At 39.8% G+C, this 24,841-nt stretch overlaps 1 protein-coding gene across 20 annotated transcripts in view; it reads left to right on the forward strand.

Moving 5' to 3' along the window:
- Nucleotides 1-24,841, forward strand: part of WNK1 (WNK lysine deficient protein kinase 1) — a 98,370-nt gene that overhangs the window by 20,412 nt on the left and 53,117 nt on the right. For all 20 annotated transcript variants that reach the window (XM_054514934.1, XM_054514936.1, XM_054514935.1 and 17 more), the window contains exons 2-4: nt 12,169-12,341; nt 16,126-16,346; nt 18,363-18,520. In XM_054514934.1, coding sequence (XP_054370909.1) covers nt 12,169-12,341; nt 16,126-16,346; nt 18,363-18,520 — 552 coding nt within the window. The remainder of the gene's footprint in view (nt 1-12,168; nt 12,342-16,125; nt 16,347-18,362; nt 18,521-24,841) is intronic.

The raw sequence follows: 24,841 nt of genomic DNA on the forward strand, positions 1-24,841 counted from the left end.
CTTATTCTGAAAATGAATATGGCTGCTCTGTGAGACATCTGTTCAGAGATCTGTGTCCTGTCTCTGCTGTGAAAAAGGGGGCTTGTGTGGCCTTTGTTATCTCCAGACCGGGGGCTGACTCTTTCTAGCAAGAGCAGGCCTGTGTACTTGTTAAAGTACTATTTAGTGGATTTCAGGCTAAAACCAGATCCAAGTGTCTATTATCTTTATGATACTGTCTTTAGCTTAATTAAAATGGTTTTACTGGGATGTTGTGTGGCAGGGCAAGGAATTTAAATTAAACAGAAGTACGGAATATCTTCAATCCACTTACCCACTCTTATCCCCACAGAAATGTAGTTGTTGCCAGTGAAAGAAGGGATGCAGTACCAGAACAGTTCTTCTCACAAACTGCTTTCCTTTAATTCCAGCTTCCATAGCTTTTTGTGTGTGCATACTGGCTGAACACATTAAGTGTGTCTCAGACAGAGCCATTTTACTAAAAACATTTTCAGATACCTTTTTGGCTAAGGGAACTTGTTCAATGTTAAACATGATCACTAGTTGGTAGTTTTTGTATATGATGTACAGAATATTAGATATTTCACTGTATGGATACATTGTTTGAATATTTTGAATGTTTTTCGGTGTTTTTTTGGATAAAGCACTTTAGTTCACAATTAAACTGAATTTTGAACTGCGTGTAGAATTCTTCAGTAGGACAAAGTAGGAGGTAAATTGAAAAGAAGCCTGTTTACAGGTTGAGATGACCCATTTAAGGCAGGCCCCTTGAACCATGGCATGCACAGGCATTATAGTTTGTCTTCAAGAAATTCCTTCCAGTGTTTCTGTTCAAACAATTGAAATGAGGTGGCACCAGACCAAGGACAGACAGTATGTGACTAAAGCACAATGTAATGAGAAACAGACTTTTTGGATAAGCTGTAGCATTTTGAATAGCTGATTCATAGATAACGTGTTGAGTATCTGAGGCCTTCTAGGTCATGGTTGGTCTTCTGGCAGTGTGGGATATTCCCAGTAGTATTCTTTGGAAAAAATGCTTGGATTAATAGAGGATAGCCTTGCAAGTGGGAGTATTGTGTATGTAGTTCCCAAATTCAAAGGGAAAAGAAGTCTTCAACTTCATCTAGTTCATCTTAAACTTCATCTAGTGCTTTTTCCTAGCTGTGTGTTTTATTTCCCTTTTGGGATTACTCTCCTGTACTTTGATCTCACCTGTTTGACAGCACTGAATTTTAGTTGCCAGCGGCCTTTCTTGCTGGTCAATCCAACACTTCAAGGGTTTGTGTGGATTTGGGTTTTTCCCTTTCATCCTGTGTAAAAAGAGTACTTCTGTGTCCAAGTTGTGCATGTTATTACTTTGATTTAGAATACAGCAGAACCCTGGCTGTTTTTATGTATTGTATCCTGTATTTCATTAGATAATAGGAGCTGAGTAGTCCCTTCAACTGCATTTCAATTACACCTTGTGTTCTCTTATATTTCAATGTGTTTTAAAATCATTCAGGATTGAATTGCAAAGCCAGTTAAGCTTCTGGATGCAGAGTATGCTTCATCATGCCAGTTTTCTTAGTTGTTCATCCTACCACTGTTCACTGTTAAAAATTTGAGTGTTGTCTCTCTCCTGACTCAACTCTACCCAAATTCCTTGCTCTGTGAAAGATAATATGCATATTTTTAAATTTACATATTTAGTAAATTAAAATATTAGTGGTTCATTTGGTACTGTCTGAAATATTTGTGACTCTATGAGTAACTTTTTAGATGCAGATCACGTGTGGTGTTAGCCAAGAAAGATGTACACAGTTTGCTGGTGGAACAAGTGTCTCTGATGTATATGGCATTATTGTGGAAGTCTATAGTAAACATGCAAGTGATGCAAGAAACTGATTTCATAAGTCAGCTTTTTGGGTAAGCACGGAAGAATTATTAATGCTTCCCTTTATGAGAACCCTGAGGTGAAGATGGGCATTCTGTAGATCACAGGAAACTTAACACCAGGTATGCTTAAAAATTTTTGAAAGTGCTTCCCCAGTGTGTTTTAGGACTTTGATGTTTGTGAAATGCTAGTGCTAATACTGGTATTTATGGGAAGTATTTCTGAGTTCTCATCTAGAACACAAATTTTGGTCACCCCTTAAAACTCATTGTTTCTGGATCTCTTTAGTCTTTCCCTACAGGAGATCCCTTTTTGATTTCTTATGTTTTGCAAGAACATGCAGAACACCTGGCAATTATCTGTGGTTTTTCATGGATCCCTGAAGGATCTTTGAATGAGAGATCTGTCTCTGAATGAGAGATGTCTGGCATGGAGTTCTCTGGTGATTGTTGTAAGGATTTTCTCTTGGCTGCCAGTACTTGGCCTACACTTCATATGTCATCCTGTCATAACTGATAGTAATCCACAGTTTTGAAAATTAAATGAAGTACTTTTTTTGGATGTGTTTGCAGGAAAAGGAGGGAAGCTGGGAAGAGTAACTGTTGTAGGGTAACCAGGCTGCAAACACTGTGTGTATACCAGTGTTAAAGCCAATGTGTACTGTAGGCTGATGTGAGTTTGTTTTACAGCTGGAGGAGTGTGGGGGCAGGGAAGGCTGATCTGATACTTTTCTCTAGGCTTTGCTGAGATTTTTGCAAGGGAGCTGCTCAGAGGCACAAGAACATTCCTAGTTCTTCTGAACCCTTAGGCTCATTATTAGGGAATCCTTGCAGTCATCTTGAGACTCCTGTGTGTTTTCCAGCCAGCATATTGATGCAACTTTCCAGCGTGCTAAAAAGTGGCTATAGCTACCTTCTCCTGTTGGCCATTAGCTTTGTGAAGAATATGAGATGAAGAATTGTAATATGTGTTTGATTTTTCTAAATTGAAGCAGTTCAAGGTTTACCCTAATGTTCTAGACATGCAGCTGCTCATAAAAGGACTCTGAGCCATGCAGAAATACATAAAACAAAAAACTGCAATTGCATTTCTAATGCGTTGAATTAATAAATCTGTGAGGTCACCAGAATGAGCTGTGGAGAAGGCTTTTTTACTGAAGTATTGCCACCCCTAAGTGGAAAACTGGATTTTCATAGTAAAATAAAACTGAGGTGATTGGATGTACTTTACTTCTCACGGATAAAACCATCAGTTCAGTGCAAAATGTGAACTGACATGCACTTTGAAACTTCTAATGAGGCATCTGAGCCAAGTGACATGATGGTCCAGCTGGTTAATAGCTCATCAAGGATTCAGTTCAGCCAACACTTCAATTCTCTAATAAGCTGTATGTAATAAACATAAGCCTTGTTGAGAGCTGCTATCAGAAAGCAAACTTATCCATTTATCTTCCATGGATCAAATAACAATTTAAAATTGAAAATAAACAGATGAGCTCTCTGTTCTTTTACTGATTATTTTTGTATAGCCCAGCGTTTTGATTACTGTCCCTTAATGTTCAGCCTCTCAGGATGGATTAATTCAATAAATCTTTTAACCATTTTTTTTTCCCCCCTCAAGACTTCTACGTAAGGAAACACAAATGCTGCCTAGAGCAACCCTAGAATAGAAATGACTGAAGCCTAAACAGTTGCTTGCCATTCTTAGTCCAGATTCTTGAGGACCTGGAACATTCCAGAAGAGGTCATGTCTAAGCTTTAGGTTTCATATCTACTGTTCAAATTTTTTTGCTTTCTGATTTTGTGGAGAGCAAAGGAAAATATGTAATTGATTTGGTAAAGTAAGAGTATGGTATTTAATGTACTCTGATTAGATGATGTGCAGCTCAGTCACTGTTTTCTTTGGAAGGGGTCTTTGGCTCAGGTTTGAGTTCAGCCAACTTGTTTTGCTTAAGGATGATGCTGCTGATGTGAGAGACTGGAGAGAGGAGCAGTACAGATGTGTTTGATGTGTATATTCACACATAACACAGCTCTGGAAAGCAAGCATCCAAAAGAGACTTCGTTTCTACAAATTATGAATGCTTCTTAAAATTTTAGGAGTAACCTAAAAATGTACACTGGCTGAATTTTTGGAAACTGTGTGTTTGCACCTCTGTGTCTCTGGTGAGCACTGGCCATGACCCTTCTATCTAGTACTGCAAATGGTATCCAAGTGCAATATCCCAGCAGTGTGGTCACCTTTGGCATTGCTGAAAATAAAAATTCCCACACTGCTACTGTAACAAAAGATAAACTTTGTTATTGGGAACTGTACTCTCAAGACTCTTGTGACCTTACATAAAGAAGAAACATTCTCATCTACTGTTAGTGTTTTTCTGCTGTTGTGGTTGTGATGGAGATTGTATTTGCAACGATGCCAGAACTTGGTGCAAGCAAGCAGAGACATGGGTTCTGATACCTTTTCTCTTCCCAAGAGACTCTTGCTGAGGATGTCTCTTCAAGCATAGGTTAAAAGTCCATGACATTACTGCCACCAGGTGTCTTAGATGCTGCTACTGCTACTGGTGGCACAGGGACTACTGCAAATGTAAAAGCAGGAAAGTGAGCACAGAGGATCAGAATTCTTGGTGGTTCTGCCCCCTTGGCCTGTGGTGGTGAGTCACAGCTTCATCAAAACGGAGACAATCACAGGATAAAATGGGGAGTGGTGCTGGAATCTTTTGGTCACATATGTGGGCTGTAGTTTGCAGAGATTTCCCCTTCAGTGTTGAGACAAAGATGAAGTACAAATTCCTTCAGGATATGTGTAATTGACTTAGACTGAATGGTGACTGATGAAGACTTCTGTCCTCCTTTTGTTTGATCATTTAGAGTTTCATTTCCCTCCTCCTACCATCAGTTATCTGTCAGGTTATGTATGATTTGTTTCTTAATTTCTAACATTTGAGCAGCATAAGTAAAGTTAGGTACATTTGCTGTATCATTTAACAGCAACAATTCTAAAGGAAAGGACAAGAAGTACTTGTAATTTTTGTGTTTTTTAACAAATTACTTCATCTTCCAATGAATTTTCTATTTAGTTACTGTTCCAGTGCATTGAAATGCCAGAAATTAAAACACAGAAGAGAATTATCAAATCAATTACTCATTTTCCTTTGCCTTCCACATAACCAGGGATGAAAAATTTAGAAGGCAGGTGCTTTTCACCAAGAAACTGACAAGCAATGGGAATAATCCCTCAGTGTCTCACTTAGGTTGACTACTTGTGTACTTTGCTGAAACTTAATGCATTTTTATACCTTGTATAAGAGGAAACCTACAGCAAATATTTACCCTTCATCAGGAACCTTAAAATGTTAACTGTTGCAAGCCTATTCTTTTCTGTTGTGCTAGATACATATTTTATACTTCAGTGTTGTCTTTCTTCAGGTTATTTGCATGCTCCATGAAGATTGTCTGTAGCTTATATAAAATTGATTCTTCTTGTGGAGACTTGCCAAGGAGCAAGGTGAAATCATTCTTTCAATAAGCATTAACTTGGCCTTGCATAGTATTTTACTACCTGTCAGAAGCTTTGTCTTCTATCTTTAAACTGAGGGGAGCAGGAAAGTGACTGGGAAGTTCTGTGCCTCTCACCAGGAGAAGAGCAGTGAGGTGCTGGAGCATGTCATGAAGAGCAGCAAAGCTGGCAGTGGGTTCAGAGCACAAGCCTTATGAGGAGTGGCTGGGGTGTTTCTTAGCCTGGATATGTACTTTTGGAACAGCAGCTCCTCAGCTCTGTTTAACCATTTTTTTGTGTTCAGTGGTTTGTAGGCAGTAGAGTGATGGAAGGATCTGTGCAGATCTTTGATCAATTTTTTTTTTTTCTGTTGCTGTGCAGGGATGTATTTTGAACAGTCTCTTTCCCTTCCCTTTTATCTCTCTACCTAGTCTTTAATGCTGGAAAGTATTAAGTGGTTTATGTGTTGATGCAGAAAAGTAGATGCAGTGCTTGTGCACTGAGACTTCCATTCCTAGGCACCAACTGTGTAATGCTGGGTGATTTTTAAGCTCAGTGGACTCTTTGTTGATATTTTGTTAATCTAGCTCAATGGTTACTGTGCTCTTTTTTCCTCTTAACTGCTAGATTTTTTCAGGATGAGAACACTGCAGCCCACAAAGCCTCAGTTCCATTAACAGTGCTGAATATCAGAACACAGTCTTGCTAGCTTCTCCTCTGATGACCCCTCATTAACCTTGCTTAAAGGCTTGCAAAGCCTTTCTCATATGCTGCAGAAATGCACACAGAAGAACATTTGTCTGTTCTGTATGCTACTTCTTCCTCCAAATAATAGGCTGGGAGCTGCAGTGTCTTCACTCAGATTTTCAGACATTTGAATGCCTGACAAAATGCTGCTCAGTGTAACCCCAGCAGAGATAGCTAATTCACCTTGCTTGTGATTCAGACTATCTATAATTCAACAGCACTTTGAAGTCTCTCGTGGCTGTACATTTACAGATCACATCACTTGAAGACAGTTCATTGCTACTAATTTTTCTACTGCATGTCTGGATGAAAACTGCATACTGTTGCTGTAGTCTAGTTAACCCTCCCTGCAAATCAACCCACTAACTGTCCCTGCACCATAGCTGTGTATCATTTCTGGATCTAGAGGTATGATATGCAGAAAACTAGTAAAACCTGTCTATAGTATATGAAGTGTCCAGTCTTTCTCTGTTTCCTCTTTACTGCTTATCTTCCTAATATTGTGGAAGATGGAAGAGCTCTAAATTGTGTAGCAGCTCATTCACTGAATTTTTGTTTGTGTTTTTTGTTTTTAAACCAAAACCCAAACAGTTTAAAGTTGACCTATATTGCTTATGAGTCTGCTTATTTGTAGATGGAGATCATGGGAAGTTTTCTGAGTCTGGTTTATTCTGCTGTGCATGAAGGTTCCCCAGCTCTTCAGCAATGTGAATTGTCCTTGATGTTAAGGAGGTGAAAATCACCTTGGAGCATGTATAGCAGGAGTTGGCAGGTGTAGTTCCTTTCATGTTGAGTATTTCTCTTGGTGGCCACTTGCTTGGTATCCTGTAGTGTGTGTTTGAGGGTGAGGTGCACTGTGCCACCAGTGCAAAGCTGTGTCTGTTTGATGCCACCTGAATTGTCCCGGACTTCAGCTCAGGCCTTTTGGTGTCAGTCAGTAAAAATTCAGTAAAAATAGTGGGAGTCTTGCTTGAGCTTGGGCTGGCTGAAGAGACTCAAGGGATGTGAGCAGAGTGCAGTGCCTTGATGAGGAGGCTCCTGGCTGCCTCTGCTGTCTGGACTGGGCCCTGTGAGTGCTCTGGGCACTGGGATGTGTTCTGCAGATGTGGGATTTCTTGTCCTGATGTGAACAGGACAGAACTCAGAAGGACTGTGGACATATAGAAAGGAAAACACATGGGAAATTACTTCATAGGCTCAGTGACTGTGTGAATCTCCCAGTTGAAATTTAAGATTAATTTAGGTGCCAGAAATGTTTTTTTTTTCCATACTGAGGATGCTGAGTAGATAGTAAGTCTTGGCTGAAACAAACCACCACAGGACTATAGGCATTTTTTGCTTATGAGCTTTGTTTGTTGTGGCTTGGTACAATAGCTAATTTTAGGGGGGGAAAGGAGTTGTTTTGGGTTGGTTTGTTTTTTATTTATATAAGGCATGTAGGTACAGGGGTAGAAAGAGGGTAGTAACAACGCTGCATGTAATTCATGGTGCTGTACATTAAGGAAATTAGTGGAAGAGTAAGCCTGTACCTGCTTTATCACGAATGCCCAAGATCCCTGTTTTACATTGAAAAATGTAAACACCTCTGATAGCTCTTTCCTGACCAAAACAAATCTGATGGGAAGGACATGGATAAGTGGAAACAGCCAAGAAAAGCTTGTTGAATTCTCTGAGCTGAACAATCGTTTCATTTGCTGCTTGTCTCCTTTCAGGCCCCTGGCACTGCAGAACCACAAATCACGTGCTGGGACGCCTTGCTGTGTGTCCTGGCTTGTCAAAACAATTTAATGTAGGTGGAAAGGAATGAATGAAATGAACAGAGTAGGCTTGATGCATCTGTTTCAGTTTGTTCAAAGGGCAGCCCAGTGATTAGGATGTGACACTTAGGTCCTCCAGGGAAGCTATCAGTTTAGGAAGAACAATGCTGTCTATTTTATAAGGTAGTTAAATCCATTTTAGAAAGCAAGCTCTGCTATAGTTTGACAGCTTTGTATATTTTTAAAAATATTTGGGCTATATCTGCTCAGCGTGTGCCAGCTGAGCTACTACAAGAATGTGATTTGCTAACTTCTAGATTTAGGACTTTGTCTTGTCTGCCTAAGGTTGCTTATGGTAACAAAAGACTGAGAAAGGAGAGACTATATCCATTTTTAAATTTTATTAGTGGGAATTCCAAAATGACTTGGTCCTTGAAGGATAGGATATCAAGCTGTATATTACTAACTGTTCTTAAAGTGCTGGCCTCTTTATAAAATTGTTTAAGTTTCCTAGACTTATGGAAAACTACTTGTGAGTCTTTCTACTTTGTTTAGTTTTTGGCTGTTTGATTAAAAAAAAAATTAAATCAACAAAAACATTAAAATTGTCTAACTGATCTTGTACTTGGTGAAACTGGAATGTTAATCAGTGAAACCTATATTTCTGCTTTCAAATGAAAACAACATATATGTGTGGAAGTGGTCCATCTATGTACATATTAAGACCATGCATTATAGGAAAAAGGCTGCAGGGGATAAATCTGCTTGTCTGATTCACACTTACAATAATTTAGGCAAAAGGAGGGCATATTTTGGGTGATAGGCCACAGATTTCATTACATCTTTAGAAGTGGAGATAGAGCTGAGGGTCCTTCAGTTCTGCAGCCTCCTGCTCAGAGGCCACGATGGATTCTGAGTACTGCCCCCAGGAGCTGCCTTGCTGGGAAAACACATCTGGGCTTGAGTCTTTTGCAGGATGCAGTTATAACTGAGGATGGTGGAAACTGTTCCCTTCCCAAAAAAAAGTGCTAAACGCTCTTTTTAATTCTCACTAAGTCATGATGGTTCTTTCTCTCTGCCACAGCTATGCTCTACAGCTACTTTCTGGATTCCATGTGATGCCAAGATACTCTCATTCCCCTGCTTTTCCTGAGCTATTTATACCTAGCATGGCTGGTAACAGCTCAGTCTCCCAAATTACATACAGTGCTCTATTTTACTTGCTTATTTCAATATTTTAGTAGCTGCAGCTGCTTAAGTTGCATTTTTTGTACAAGAACAAGCATGAGGTGAAGTTGTCACTTTTGCCCATACTAATGGCTCAAAGGATGCCAACATGCATTTGGGATAGGCTCTATTTTAGTCTGTGTCTATGCAGCCTGGGAGATCTCGTTGTCTAATATTTTTAATTACTCAGGTTTTGAAAATGGACTTGTCATTTTAAATTGTATGTTGGCCTGCAGGACAACCGTTTGCAAGTTGCATTAGAATGTAATTTGTACAGCTAAAACCAGTCATTGTGTATACAGGCTTTGTTGGCATAATTGTACAGGAGACTCAGTGTTTTCCTGAATGTTTGGGTTGTGGGTTCTTTTAAAGTATATTGGCAGTCTTCTGTAACCTAGCATTAGTGTTCCTTTAGGAGAAGAATATAAAAACCTGTTACAGATGAGGGTGTGGGTTGTGTGTCCAAGGAAATGAGGGTAGTAAAAGGTAGTATGCACTGCTGGGCTTAGGGAACAAGTGGCCTCTCTGTCTCTTTCTTCCAGCTCTGTTTAATGTTCCCTTTTGCTGCTGCAGTTATGTACTGAAGGGTGCAGGGTTTCCTTGGTTGCAAAAACATAGCTGTGTTCCTGGGTGAAAGTTTTTGGCCTGTGCTTTGTCCAAACTTGTCCCAGATCACTGGGGCACTGTGACTTTGAAAGCAGTGTTGTTTTACTTAGTCTATTGCATGGTCTTGGTGAGTTTTTAATGCCAGCGCTGAAGTGTTGAGTGTCTGTGCTGAACGTCACAGCTGTGTTTGCAGGAACATGATGCTGCCATGGATGTGACCAGAGAGAGAAGTGAGTCCAAATGTGAGTGAGTGCCTCTTAGGAGTCGGTTCAGTGATAAGGGTGATTAGCACTTGTTAGTTTCTATTTGGGGACAGTAGTACAGGGGCAGGGAAAACTGAATAAAGCCCTGAAGGGAGATTGGGTTACGTGGGTTAAAATGAGACTGAAATGAAATAGCCTTGACTTGATGTCAGTGTAGGTCTAAAACTGGTTAACAGTTTGTGGTAGATAACTTGTTAGTATGCACACAATAAAGGAAATGTAATCCGAATGTGTATCAAAAATCTTGGGTTTGGACAAAAATGAATGCAGGTTTTCATATTGACTATTTAAAAGTGATAGAAAAATAATTATTGCAGCCTTTTTTGTATAATGACTTTATATAGTAGCTGAATTTACAGCCAAGTACAGTGGCTTAAAAAAGGGTTATGAGGGTCAAGAGCAGAGGCTGAGAATACTGCTTTATTTTCCTGTAAGAAAGATGATATTGTGATTGTGTTGTTTGAAGCACTGCTGCATGTGTGTATGGTCAGCTGTACCTCTTGGAGCTCACTGCTTTTCTGTCTCAGCAGTTTGAAGCAGTTTAAGATTGAGGTTTGGAACAGAACTTGTGCTGCCTTGTTCATTATACTGAAAGGGAGGCTATTAGCTCAAATTAGAGTACTAATTACATATAAAAACTCCAGCAACACCTAAGCAGACATGAATGCTCAGTTACTAGGGGAGTGTTTCTTCAAATGCTATATCAAAACTTGTGCAAATACGAATATGAAAGAATGGGGAGAGGTAGTAATGCTGATTTCTGCAGAGTTAAGTAGTTGTAGGACTGAATGGTTTTTGATGTCTGTAGATTAAATTAGTCATACATAAGGATTTTTCATTTTCGTAAGAATTGTAAAGGTGAGTGACATTCTAGACACCAGTAGGAAACTGATCCCTGAGGTGATTTCAAACCTGTTTTCAGACTTTTACCCAGGGAAATTGTATACTTGTGAAAATTGGAGCTTCATCTGAAAAAGAAGTTTGTCCATGCCTGAAGATACTCTGTGAACCTTTTAGAAAATGTTGATGGTCTTAGTGAATGTAGGATGGTTTAGATATTACATGGCTGAATTATATTGAGAAAACACATGACCTGTAAACAAAGGAAGAGGAATTACAGTCTGGAGCACAATGGGAGTATAAGTAAATCCTGTGTGTTTTTACTGCCTCCTTTTAATGGAAAAGACAATATGAAATCAAGGACTTAAAATTTTTACTCAGATCTGACAAATAGGCCTTCAGTTATTGCTAAATAACTTAGAAATAATGCTTCTGAAATTCTTGGCTATAAGTATATCCTGAAATATTTTGGTTTTTTTAATGCAAACTGCATATGGACCCGGTTTGTGCCAGTCAGTCAGTCTGACTGGTGTGAGCAGTGCAATGGTCATGCCTTGGCAGACTGAGAACACTGCATGGCATAAAGAGATGTCATTCTGAGATGTGCTGCTCATTCAGGTAATAGCTGCTCCAAGTCTTGGTGATAGCTGACGGCCAGCTGCAACACAACAGTCCAGGAATGCTGTTTTGTGTTCTGCCTCTGGCCAAAAGATTGCTTTCTGTCTCTACTGGGAGTTACAAGAGTAACTTTTTGGTTTTGTTGACATGAGATTTCAGGAAACTTGCTCAATCGTGAGGTTCTGCATTTAATCAAAGAAAATCCAATTCATTCACTTGATGGTCTGCAGCTACAGGAGCATACTGTCTGTTAACAGAGGTTTGATGCTTAACCCCCTCTATGGGTGGCTAATCCCATCTCTTAACCTGTGGTCTGAACAGATATCTAGGAATAATGAAAAGTTATTGTAATGTACAACATGAGAGGGACATGCTTTAAATGATCTGATTTCATTCTCAAACACTGAAGTGTTCAAGACATTATATCCCCTTTCCACCCCAAGTCAGGCAACAGCTAAATTTATTAAGAGTAGTAAAGCAGGAGAAAGCAGAAAGAGGAGTTAGTCTGCAGACATGCAGTTCTTAACCTTGAGAGCAATAGAATTATACAGAGCAACATATTATAAAAAGACTAATAGAATGTGTTCAAAACAGAATATTTAAAGGTAATTGCAGACCAGATGGCATTTAAAACATGTGATTCTCGTGTGTACCTAACTGTGTTCAAGTTGCTGCCTCTCAATAAGAAAATGAAGCAAAACTTTCTGATGCACCTTTTCTTTTTCATTAGGATCGGAAGCTGTCCAAGTCAGAGCGACAGAGATTTAAAGAGGAAGCTGGGATGCTGAAAGGGCTTCAGCATCCCAATATTGTCAGGTTCTATGATTCCTGGGAGTCTACAGTCAAAGGAAAAAAGTGTATTGTTCTTGTGACGGAACTCATGACATCTGGAACATTAAAAACGTAAGTACATTAAGACAAGTCACAGAGTTTCATTAGCACAGCACTAGAGCACTAGAAGTAGGTGATATTTAGATGAAAACTGAGCCCTGCTGCTGAGGGATAACCTACCATAGGAACATTCTTGTGTAAGAGGAGCATTACTAGCATTGCAGGGTGTCCTAGAACATCTTTTGAGTTAGCAAGCTTGTCACTTCTTACTTGTGATGTCCCAGTAAGCACATTCACAAGACTTTTGGATTTTAACAGCTCAGGAAGGCAATACTTAGTTTTCACTTCTCAGAATTTGGGTTTTTTTTCCTCCAGCTGCTTTCCATTAAGGATGAGCTAGTTCATAAAGTTCAAAGCTCAAATTAATTCACCTCTTTGGGGAGGTTTTGGCTGTTACCACAATACAAATAACATGTAAAAAGAAAAAAATTCACCACCTATTCTTTTATCTGAAACTTGCTGAAGCTTCAGATAAAAATCCTGCAGTTTGGACCTGTGAGACAGCCGAGTGCACCTCGTGGTGTGCTGAAGGCTGAGTTAAAAGCAGAGTGCTGGGGCTGCAGCTGCTGCGAGGGCCTCTAGTGGTGCGTGGGGCTCTCGGGGCTCTGCTCTCTGCCCCGCTGGGAGCATGTCCTGAGCTCCAGCCACCATCCCTCTGCTGGGAGTGAAGCTGCCAGCTCTGCAATAAAGGGATTCTGCTCCTCTATGGGAGCATGTCCCGAGCTCCAGCCACCATCCCTCTGCTGGGAGTGAAGCTGCCAGTTCTGGAATAAAGGGGCTCTGCATCCCTCACTTTGTTCAGTGCCCATTTTACTCTTGGAGAGGCATTCACGCCCTACATATGTAAGCAGGCTGCAGGAGCTGGAAACAGTTTGCCTTTGGCTGAAATAGCCTGTGAATGTCTTGTGTTTTTTACCATGCTTATTGATAGCTACAAATGGACGTTCTTAAGAAGAAAAATGGCTCTCTGGGAGTCTGGGCTGCAGTTACAGGGAAGTGTTTGTCTCTTGAAATAGTACTGGATGGCTAAGGATACGACAACATTATTTAGGTGTGTGTTCAGTGGAGACATTTCTCAGGTTGCTGAAGGTATTTCAGGTAAAATAACAGATCTGCTGCTTAATGTGCTGTTTTCAGACAAGTAATAAGTTAATGGTTTTGCACCTCTGTACTGATGCCTTTAAATAAAATTTACTTACTTTTCTGCTAAATGTGTAGTGCTAAATTTTTTTTTTCTTCCCTTTTTTTACTCCTTTAGCCCTCTTACAGATTTTAATATTTGGATTGGCTTACATGGTGTCATAAGCAAGATGATGAAGTAATAATAGACAATTATAATGTAGGGTGTTGGTAGGAAGAAATACCCCAAATTTTCTGGCTGTGGGATTATTTTGTATCTTGAATTAAGAAAATATTTTTATTTGAGCCAGAGAAAAGTAATAGGCTCTTTAATTGAAAATCCTTTAAACTTTAGAGGTCTGGCTAGGGTTTTTCTCTACTCTTGTATAGCTGGTGTTATAACTGGGATTTAGTTTATTCTAGTCCACTTTGCTTGAGACTTGATAGGTGAGCTGTATGGGAGATTTCAGCTGTGCCTTAATTAAGTACTTCATGTGCTTGTGGCATTTTCCTAGATTTACACTGTACACTTGTGTTTGCATATATTTGACTATTACTTCCATATCTTTTTTCAGTATGTTTACCTTACCTGCATTTGATAAAAGTGATGCCTTTCTTCTTTTGGTACTTGGGATATAGACATTCTTGTCACTTGATGTAAAAAAGTGAATGGAATACAAGTGTGATGGTATCTAGAAGGAAGTTTTCTCATGTTTTGTTTTAGTAAGGATTCCCATGGCTCCTTGAGCTCTGTGTAATTGTAATTACAGAAACTTAGACTGGAAACCTCCCGAGGTCTCTTCAAGCCCAAGTTCTTCTATGATAGTAGGAAAAGTGAAAACATACTGGCTAGTAGGCTTGTCTATTTCTGTTTATTTGTATGTGCTTCCATTTTTAAAGTGTTTTCTGCATGAAGTGACATGTGACTTAATTCAGGTTAATCTTATGGAACAGTGGCAGCCACACTGCACAGTGTTGGGTGATGGTTGGATCCAGGTCCTTTAACAGTGAAAAGCTGGCAGTGGACTAGCATATTTGTAACCAAGAATGTAATTAGGGATTCCAGATGCTGAACTGAAGTGCCCCTACCATGTGATCTTTGGAACAGGCTCAAGAGCGATGAATGAGGGTTGTGTCAATAGCAGGATTTCAAGTGGTAGCTGATGCGATTCAGAACCTCCTTCAGTTTGTCTCCTTCCTTGGCTTGGCTTTTTCCCTGCCTTCCTTTACATTCTGACACCTGATTTCCTCTGGAACTGACCCAGTTGCTTTTACAGATTTATTTTCACAGCAGGATCGTTGCTAGCAACTTGATTTTCCAGATCTTGTTTTGAATTGGAGAAATAAAGTAAAAGGGATGAATACACTGCATTTCTGTGTTGGAGCTGATTGAAGTGATTTTCTCAGGACTGTATCTCCTAGTTAAGTGAATCTGCAGAAGAGACTGACCACTACCATGGAATAATTGAACACAACTTGTTTTTGGTTTTAAGATTGCAGTGGCTAGACTCCATGCTGGTCACAGAATTTACTGGCAGTCTTAGTGTAGTGTGAAACTGATCTTTATCTGAGACTCTGACTGAACAAGAATATAAAGTCCTTGCTCTACAGAGCATGCTAGGTCCTTTCTCTACATGCAGTCTGGCCTGTACTTTTTCAGAAGGAGCAAAACAGCTCTTCACCCAAATAGAGGTTGAGAGGAAACCTTGCTGGAAAGCACTTGAAAACTGTCAGAGGTTATTCACCTTGTGGCATCTCTAATCTGCTGAAGTTAAGTAACAGAATAAGATGTTAATCTTAGGTCATGCTCATTGAAAAATATTTTTGGTATGAAATTTGACTCTTCCTACGTGGGGTTTCAAGGAGTGGCAAAGATAGAACAGTTAAGGTCGGATTGCATTCTACCTGCAAAAGGAATACAGACTTATGTATGAACTCTTTCACCTCAGTTATTTGACAGAGCCTTTTTCAAGATTTTTCTACCCTGTCTCCATCTGTCCATAGTAGCAGTTGGATTCAGGTAATCAAACCCTGTCCTGCACCAGGGAGGGGATCTCTAAGAATTTCTAATTATCTTGCTAACTCCTCAGGTAAATTTGAAGCAGATGTAAAATGTAATGTGGAAACCTTGAACAGAGTGCTTGACTACTCTTGTAAACGAGGGACTAATGATTTCAGAGCTCTTGCAGGTTTCCACAGCTCTGTACTTTGTTGGTTATTAACATTTTGGATCTAGTGACCCGCCTTCCCACCCAGTTATAATTAATCAAGATAGAGGTTGTAAGTGTTTGAGAAGTTAAATAGGTAAAGAACTGTAATTAATGAGCCTTGAATTATTTGTCATTGAATTAGGGCCTTGAAATTCATTAATCCAGCTGTCTAATTACTGTAGAATGATTTTCTATGCAGAGGTGTTATCAGCTACGTACACCAAGCTTTCACATCTTTGTTTCATCGTTATAGTCTGCTGGCTAGAAGAAAGGGGATAGGTTTTGTAGAGGGGAATCATCTTTAGCTCCTCAGAAGGAATTAAATGCTCAGGTAGATTCTAAAATAGAAGTTTAAGTTGATACCTGTCTTTAATTACTGCTTCTTTGCTTCCAAACAGCAAATGGTATAGTTTAATCTACTGTTTGTTAGCAGAATCTGTTTAACCTCTTGTTACTTTTTTCATTAGGTATTTGAAAAGATTTAAAGTGATGAAAATAAAAGTACTACGAAGCTGGTGCCGTCAGATACTGAAAGGCTTACAATTTCTGCACACACGTACTCCTCCCATCATTCATAGAGACTTAAAATGTGACAACATCTTCATTACTGGCCCCACTGGATCAGTCAAGATTGGAGACCTTGGTCTGGCAACCCTGAAACGAGCTTCTTTTGCCAAAAGTGTGATAGGTAAGCCTCTCCTGTTTTGGAGGCTGCCGAGCCAGTCTACCTCTATGGAGACTTGAGTGTTTTAAGAACTTTGCTAAAAAACATGCTTACAAAGGTACATGGTCAAAGCCTGAAAATATGTAGGCTTTGTCTCTTGCTTGCTGAGGTCATTCTGTGTTCCTAATGCCAAGACATGTTGAAATTTTGGTTGTGCTTTTGTTATTTATATATTTATAACATTAGCTAATTCAGAATATAGACTTCTTGTCCTGCCCAACAATCTAGTGCAACATTGTTGATAAAACCACTCTTCACTACATTAAAATCTTACCTTTGATGTGATGCTGCTTCAAGAAATGTACAAATGCATTTTGGTGACCAAACAACATTTTGATATTTAGTGTAGCATTAGTTCATACAGCCAAATTTTTTTCCTTGTCACCAGGGGTTTATGTATCAGAAACTGAGGAATACCAAAGAAAGCTATTATTATATTTAAATAATAACACAGACTGTGGTATAACACCTTACTCAGGGAGTCTGTAGAATGTGGATTTGTGTGAGTTAGGAGGGTGCATTGGGAAATAGTGCTTTATTCTGGCTCTGTCCCTGTGTATCCATTCATAACTCTTTCAGAAATTGGTTTGGTGGAACTAGTATAATCTTTCTTGTGAATTCTTGAAAGAATTGGTTTTATCAGCTTTGTTTTTATAGTTGGGTCAGTAGACTGCAGGGAATAAAGTTTCTTTCACTCTCAGTATTTAGAGCTTGCTAAAATTCAGCATTACTCAACAGTCCTCTGCCAGATTCCTAGCTGGGATCAATGGCATATACCTGTAAATTTTCTTGCAAGCTGTCACTGAAATATTTCCTGCTTCTTAACCAGGTCAAAATATTAATAGGCAAGAAAAGAATGGTGTTAAAAACCATAGTTTCTTAAGCATGTTTGTGATATCTTCAAATTTATCACTGGAAAATTACCATCTGTTACATAGTTATTTGTTAATGATTAGCCTTTGGATAAATGACTGCAATTACATTTTTTTTTGGTTTAGCCTGGTGAAAACAAGCAATGGGCTTGAGAATGATCTGTAAATTGTCTGGAATCTGGTGTCTGCAGGAAATAATTCTGTGTTTAAATTTACAAAAAGCAAACTTGCATCTCTGGCTTGAAGTAAATCTGATCATACAATGCAGTCCCTTTGTTTGCAGAGGGGATCTGTGATGCTTCACTGGGCAATAATTTTCTGCACACTATTTAAATGGGACTTGTTGAATCTCACGCTCTATGCCTGTAACTCAATCTCTCTGTATTTCTGAGTATTTTTGACTGTAGGATGTCCCTCACTAATGCCTGTATCTGCAGTAGGCCTATAAATATACTGCAGGTGGGAAGGTAAGTATATGAAGAAAAGGGCTCTGGTGAGTGGCCTTTGCAGAAAATTACCTCTTATCCTCTTTTCACGGAGATTTTTATTTGTAACAGCAGAGCTTTTCATTGCAAGGCCTTACCTGAACCATTCTACTTGAGCAAGTAGATGGAGAGCACCAGGTCAGAGACTAGCTATGGGCTCTTACCAGTACTACTTCCTTTGCAGCAGAGGGCAGTCAGGTAATTTATGAAACAAGGTTTAATGTGCCTCTTTTCTTACAGGGAGAAAAGGTAAGTGCCTTAACTCTCCTTAGTATTTGGTTTGCAGCCTATGGCTAGTCTACAGTTTTTCCCTCTTCTTATCCCCTCCCCTCCTGTTTGATTTCAGGCTAATCCAGTCTGTTCTGATATTTGTATCAACTAACATACCTAAACAGGGAATTGCATCATTCTCACGTGCCATTGTTATTCCATAAAGGCCTTGCAATGGAAGACTCACAAAGTACATTGGTGCAACAGAGTCACTAAGGGTTTCCTCCCTCTTCTTTTTGCCTCCACTTTCTCTTGTCTCACAGGTTTGCCCAGCTTGTCCCTGCGGTGAGTAACGCCAGCAGCCTCTGCTCGCTTTGAGACATTTAGAGTCTGAATCGTTCTTTTAATTTAAGGTACCCCAGAGTTCATGGCCCCCGAGATGTATGAGGAGAAATATGATGAGTCCGTTGATGTTTATGCTTTTGGGATGTGTATGCTAGAGATGGCCACGTCTGAATATCCTTATTCCGAGTGCCAAAATGCCGCGCAGATCTACCGGCGAGTGACCAGTGTAAGTCCCTCCTCACTGCTGAGCCTAAAGCTGCTGCTGTTAGCAGCAAAGAACTACAGCTGGGTAGCACCAGTGCTGTGTGGGGAAAAGAAGCCTGAAAAGAGATTATTTTGGGATGAGTGCGAAGTTACAGGGTGGTTGAACTTCTGAATATCTGTCAGAAGCTTGGGCAATATGTGAATGGAAATAAAGTCTTGTTTCTACCAGGGTAACACCATCCTGGGCCTTGAAAAAAGAGGCATGGCACCCCTGAGAGGATTGAGTCAGACAATGGGACTCATTTCAGGAACAGCCTTATCAACACCTGGGCTAGGGAACATGGCATTGAGTTGGGTGTGCCATATCCCCTACCATGCACCAGCTGCAGGCAAAGTGGAGAGGTACAATGGACTATTAAAAAACACCTTGAAAGCCTCGGGTGGGGGATCTTTCAAAAACTGGGAGCAGCATTTAGCAAAAGCCACCTGGTTAGTTAACACCTGAGGCTCTACTAACTGAGTGGGCCCTGCCCAGTCTGAGCCTTTGTGTACAGTAGGCAATGTGGATCAATTCTGCCTTGAGTTCATGCTCTTCTGTCAGTATATAAGAAAAAAATATGAAGAAACCACCCCCCCAAACCAAACTAGAGAAAATGAATGCACTAGAATAATAACAGATTATTTTCTAAGCCACTTGGGGGATGGTAGAAGTAGCTCTGTCTTGAAGAGGAGCTGGTAACCTTGTTCTCTGCAATAAAGCTGGATAACAGATTTGAGCACTGGCTTAGCTGCCTGCCAATTGCCTGGAGTGATTTTAATAGTTTATTGAATTCTGAATGGCCCTTAGCTCCTGTGTTTTGGGGGCACTTCTTATGATGATGAAGTGGAAACACTTGATAAATAGCAGGAAGCTATTCCACCTTGGTAAGTACTGGGCAAGTGTAGTGGTGGAGGCATTGTGGGAGAAAACAAATAAGGCTGAGAAGGCAATCAAGAGATTAGAGCTGGCCCATCTGACCAGACTGAGGGGAACATGCAGGCCCTGAGTGTAGGAAGCAGAACTGCAGTGCTAGAAATGTGCAGCATGGTGTGGCTAGATTTAACCTGTGATATCTGTTGTGAAGAGTGTACCAGTACAGTGAAACAAACATGGTCAACCTTGTGACCTAAGCATTTGGAAAGAATAGTGAGGTGGCTGCTTGGGGAAGTGAAAACTTGTATTGGATTTCTCAGAATACCTGTGCATATGTGCAAAGGAGGGGAAAAAAAAACCCACCCAGACTTACCTCTTTGTCCATAAACAAATGAGTTCCTGTTAATTTTTTTTTGAGCATGTTACCTCAGAGAAGTTGCAGATTTAATAAACAACTTGCCTAGCTTTGGAAAAATAAAGCACTCTCTTATTCCTGATGTCTCACACTGCAAAAGGCAGATATAGCTCCTGCCTTAGAGTTGGAGAAGAGTCTTCATGTCAGTAGCAATGAATTCTGAAGAGAGACTTGGTGAAATAAGACTATCCCCTTTTTTCAGGGAAATATTGGAGGGGCACAGAAGAAGGGGAAAAAAAGGCACAAGTGATCACTTCAGTGTTTTGCACAGATGCTAGAATAACTTTTTATATACATTTATATACATACAGAGTTGGGTTTTTTGGTTTAATTTTTTTTTGTGTGTTGGCAAACTTATCTCTAATTTTCTAAACAGAGTTCAAGAGCAAGGCTGAAGTCTAGTCCTTGCTCTGTGTACAGCATAATCAGTCCTGGAAGCAGTTGGGATCAATGGAAGAAAGCTATGTATCTTACTAGAACAGTCTCAGTGGTGCCTTTTACTGTGCTTATGGATGTGTCTTGCATAGAGCCAAAGCAGCAAAATTTGCATGGACATTGCCTAATGTAAGTGTCCTGCCTGTTCCTTAAGGACCCTGCTAGGAACTGGGATGTTGGTGAGAATCAGCTGTTGAGACAACCTCAGGCTTGTAAATTCCCTGGTCTTTGAAGTACATAACTGGAAAGCTGTGTAGGGACTTGCAGCAGTAAAAGGTACCTAGAGACTTACCAGGGTTCCACTTACCACTTGTTTATTGTGTGGGGTACTCCTTTCTCCCCATTGCTATTGGCTGATAGTGGAAATTCTAAATGAATGAGAAACACTGGCAATTTTTTGGTCTGTCCAACACCACCTTCTCTTCTACTCTGCTGATCGTTCACAAATCAAGTTTATTGGTTGATTTTTTTTTTCCCAACTACCAACTGTTTAATTTACTACTTGAGAGCTCTTAAGATACACTTTGATATGAAATCCAGCAAATCTTGTTTTATTTCAGAAGTAGCAAAGGACAGGAAGGTAAAGAAAATGACATGTACATTTGTCTGCTTTGAAAGTCTGTGTGCTTTGGTGTTTTTGGGGTTGTTCGTTTCAGTGCAGTTGCAAAGCACTTTGTTCAAAACAAAACCAACCAGAAACAAAATGTGAAGAATTTTTAAGGAAAGCTTTCAATGAAGGCAAGACAACATTACCTGGAAATAAAGCACAATCCTGTCTTAGCTGATAATGGAGGATTTGGTGCTCTATAATGTGGAAAGAGATCTGTGTTATGAAAGTGAAATTAAATACTCCTGGCATTCTTTTTACCACTCGGTGAAAGCTCTGTGAACCAATGTGAAAAAGAGCCAGGTAGTTTCAGATTTAGAAGATTTTAGAGATTTTAGAAGTTTAGACCACGTGTGCAGTTGTGGGTGAGGGGTGAACCATTTGCCAAATTCAGTACTTGAAAGGACAGTGGAGGCAGAAAACCCCCTCCTGCCCAAGTGACTTGAGCAGTACTTACCAACACATCTCTTCTAATGTATGTTGGAAGGTGGTGTGCTTTGTGGAAGATGTTTAGCATCTCTATTTCAACCCCTGCATTGCTACCTTCCTGGATATGTTTAGGGGTGTTTTGAGGTAGCAGCTACAGTCCTGCTGTGCCTTAAACTGAAAGGATTATTTTATCTAGGTGCATGCAGAGAGCAGAGTGAAGGACAATAGGAATGGTCTGCTGTGAAAGTCATGAAAGGTCATACCATGTTGGAGCTTAAAAACCACTGAAACTCCAGAGGCAATAGGATCAAAATGTGCAGCCACCCACTGCAGGCCATGTGTATTTAAATTAATTAATTTCCCTCACCCTCTTTGCAGGAACTATTAGGCTTAGTAAAAAGCAAAGTTGCTCCATTATCTCAAATCCTTGCTATTGCTTAGGACAGAATCCTGTAAAAGGTCTCTTAATGCCCAGGGTGTCCTCTCAGAACCTCTTGGTAATACCAGCTTATGTTCTTTTCTCCCATTTTGCTGTGCATTGGTCTCTTTTTTAGGGGGCCTTCAGCTGTGTTGAGTTTTGACCTGACACCTTTTGTGATAAGGATGGCTCTAGCTGATGCCCAGATACTGCAGCTTTGCAGTACTGCTCAGAGTACTCAGTCCTGTCTTTCCTCATGGTTGGAAGCAATTTTTTGTTAAATAATACACCTTGGCAACCACAGATCTAGAATTTGGATCTAAAGGCTGAAGTTCCTCTCACAGATGAGATATTTTTTGGCCCAGGCAGAAATTGTTGCTTCACATCTTGGACAATAGCATTGCTGCATAAGCCTGCTGTTCCTAAGATGCTCATTTATACTGTCTACATTCTCTCACTGGGAAGTTCTTGTAATTCCTTAAAACAGTCCTAGGATAAAGTTCTTGAAGTTTCTCTGGCCTAAGAAACAGAAGTGCAATTAAATTGTTGACTGAATTATTTTATCTAGAAGAATTCTTTTAACAGAGTAACCTGGCTATATACCTTGCTTAAAAAACACAACTGTGCAGAATCTGTAGTGCTCAAGGTGTTATGCCAAACTGTTTCACTATTCTGATAAGGAAATCAGCAGTTTAACACAGAATATTGATCTCTGTTTGTACTTGCACCCTTTAGCGTATTCAGTCCAGATCCTTTCACTAGCAGTTTCTTTAGAAAGGAAAGACATCTGCATGGCTTGTCACTCGAGCATAAAGGAATCTAGCCTTTATCTTTGTTTTCATTAAATCATAGTGTTGCAATTTTGTCTCAAAACCCTGGTTTCTTTATTGAAGCCATCCTCTGCTGTTCTTTGGAAATGGCTCCAAATAAATTAATAGTCAGTGCTTAAAAAATTGCAGCTCTTTGGAATTTTACCTTGCTGTGGGATGGGGAAATCTCTGAGGTTTAAGCAGTGTTTCTCCTCAGCTGGGACTGAATGCATCCAGTGAGCACTTACTGATGCCTGCTTGGCCTCAGAAAAGAAATACTCTAAATCTGCAATGAATTGATAGCAAGCTGTACTATAGTTAAAGTACTGATTTCCTCTCCTTTGTCATTTTTTCTCCTCTGCCCTCTTGTGCAAGCACAGCTGTCTGTGTGGAATGCTACTAGATTAGGGAATGGCTCCTCTTTTTTTTGTGGTTTTGCTTTTCTGTTTGTTTTTTTTTTTCCTTATGTTTTTTTGCAATTCTGCTTCTGTATCCAACAATGCAAAATGAAATCAAGATATATAATTCTTTTACGTACTTGCTTGCATAAAAAAAACAAAAGAAGGGGTGTAAGAGCTTGGTAAAATTCAGGAGGGTTTCCCTGTCTGACTTTGTTCCTCTCAGGAGACTGGTATATTTTCTTTGACCTGTTCCATGCATATTGCAATTAAACACTTTGTCACAGGAGATACTTAAAATGGACTACACGTGCATTTAAATGGAAAAAGAGATATTTATAGAACAGACATCTTAAGTATGATTTCTTAATTTAGTCTGTTTGGGTATCAGTGTGGTGAAGGCATAACTAACTGCAGTAACTGCAGCTGCTTTGCCTCAGCCTCTGGTGGGACCGTGGAAACCCAAGCTGTTGCCTCAAAATCTAGATCTCTAATACTTTGATGTCCCAAGGCTTAAATTTGCTAGGTGATTGACTATTCCCAGGACTAGTAAGAAGACAATTAATATGTTTATTATGCAGATTTTCCTTCTTCTTGCATATATACCACTAACGTAAAAATCCAAATATGTTCATTGCTAAAAAGTTAATAAAACCATCCTCAGTTTCAAATCCACTAATCATCTCTGAGTATGAGCAGAAAACCCCCTTGTTTTTTCTCCCCCCTTCCCATCATATAAACTTACCTTCTAAATTTTCCTGATGGACTTGTGCTCTGTACTTGATTTTCTCCATGCTTACTTTGACATAGTGAAGTTTTGTATTTGTCCTTTCTTTTGCCAGAAGTCCAGTCTGTTCTCTCTAAACAAATGTCTGTTGTCTGAACTGGCCTTAAGATGAGAAGGGGAGGAAAAAAAAGCATTTTGCATTTTTTGAGTTTCAAAAAAAAGGTTGTTCAGTGCTAAAATGTTCCACAGCAGGCATAACATTTTTCTTCTGTGTTCTCCAGAGCTTAAAAAAGGGCCTAAGGGAACAAGGCACGTAATGAGTAACCTGACCAGGCAGTGTCTAACTGGTTTAAAACTCCTTAATTTCCCTAACTGGTGGGAACTGGAATTCACTGGTTAGGGTGAAGGTCATTCTCTTTGCTGGAAACAAGGCAGCTACCAAGTGCTCTAGTCTGGTCAGTTGGGGTAAAATGAATCTTTAGTGTCTTAAAAGTTAGGTGTCATAACTGTCTAGACCAGTCAACTGCTTCATTTTCACTAGAGGTGCAGTGGACAAAGTATTCCAGCTCTTATTTTCTTCTTCTTCTTCCTGAGGGATCTTAAGTAGCAAATAAAAAATACTAAACCTTTAGACATATGATTAATTTTACTTGCAGTGCTTAATGAGTGATGATTAAGTTCTTCTTCTACTTCCTGGAAGCAATATCTAGCATTTTTTAGGCATGAATAAAGCTGTTTTCTTTACTTTGCATGACTTGGCTTCTTGACCTGGTTTAAATAGGTATGGAGATATCTTTCCTATCAACCTTTCTAGTGAAAAAAGCATTGCAAAAAAGTCAGTGCAAGAGCAGGGGGGGAAACCCTCCAACAGAGAAGGTGATCTTTTGTGAAAGCAGGTATTGAAAGGCTACAAATCTTCAACCAAGCACAGGAAAGATTAATTGGAAGAAAGGGTAAACTCTTGTATTCTTTCAAAGAAGAAACTTTTTTATATTTGACGCTTTACTCTGGCCGTAAAGTGTGAAATGTAAAGAAAAAGTATTGCACATCATGTTCAGCCTTTTGAGAAGACTGAGAGGACCTTACCAATGTCTGAGTATCTGAAGGGAGGGTGTCAGAGGATGGGGCCTGGTTTTTGGTGGTGCCAGGCAATAGGACAAGAGGCCCTGGGCAGAAACTGATGCCCAGAAGT

This window comes from Molothrus ater, chromosome 5 (genome assembly GCF_012460135.2).
Source record: "Molothrus ater isolate BHLD 08-10-18 breed brown headed cowbird chromosome 5, BPBGC_Mater_1.1, whole genome shotgun sequence".
Taxonomy (NCBI): Eukaryota; Metazoa; Chordata; class Aves; order Passeriformes; family Icteridae; genus Molothrus; species Molothrus ater.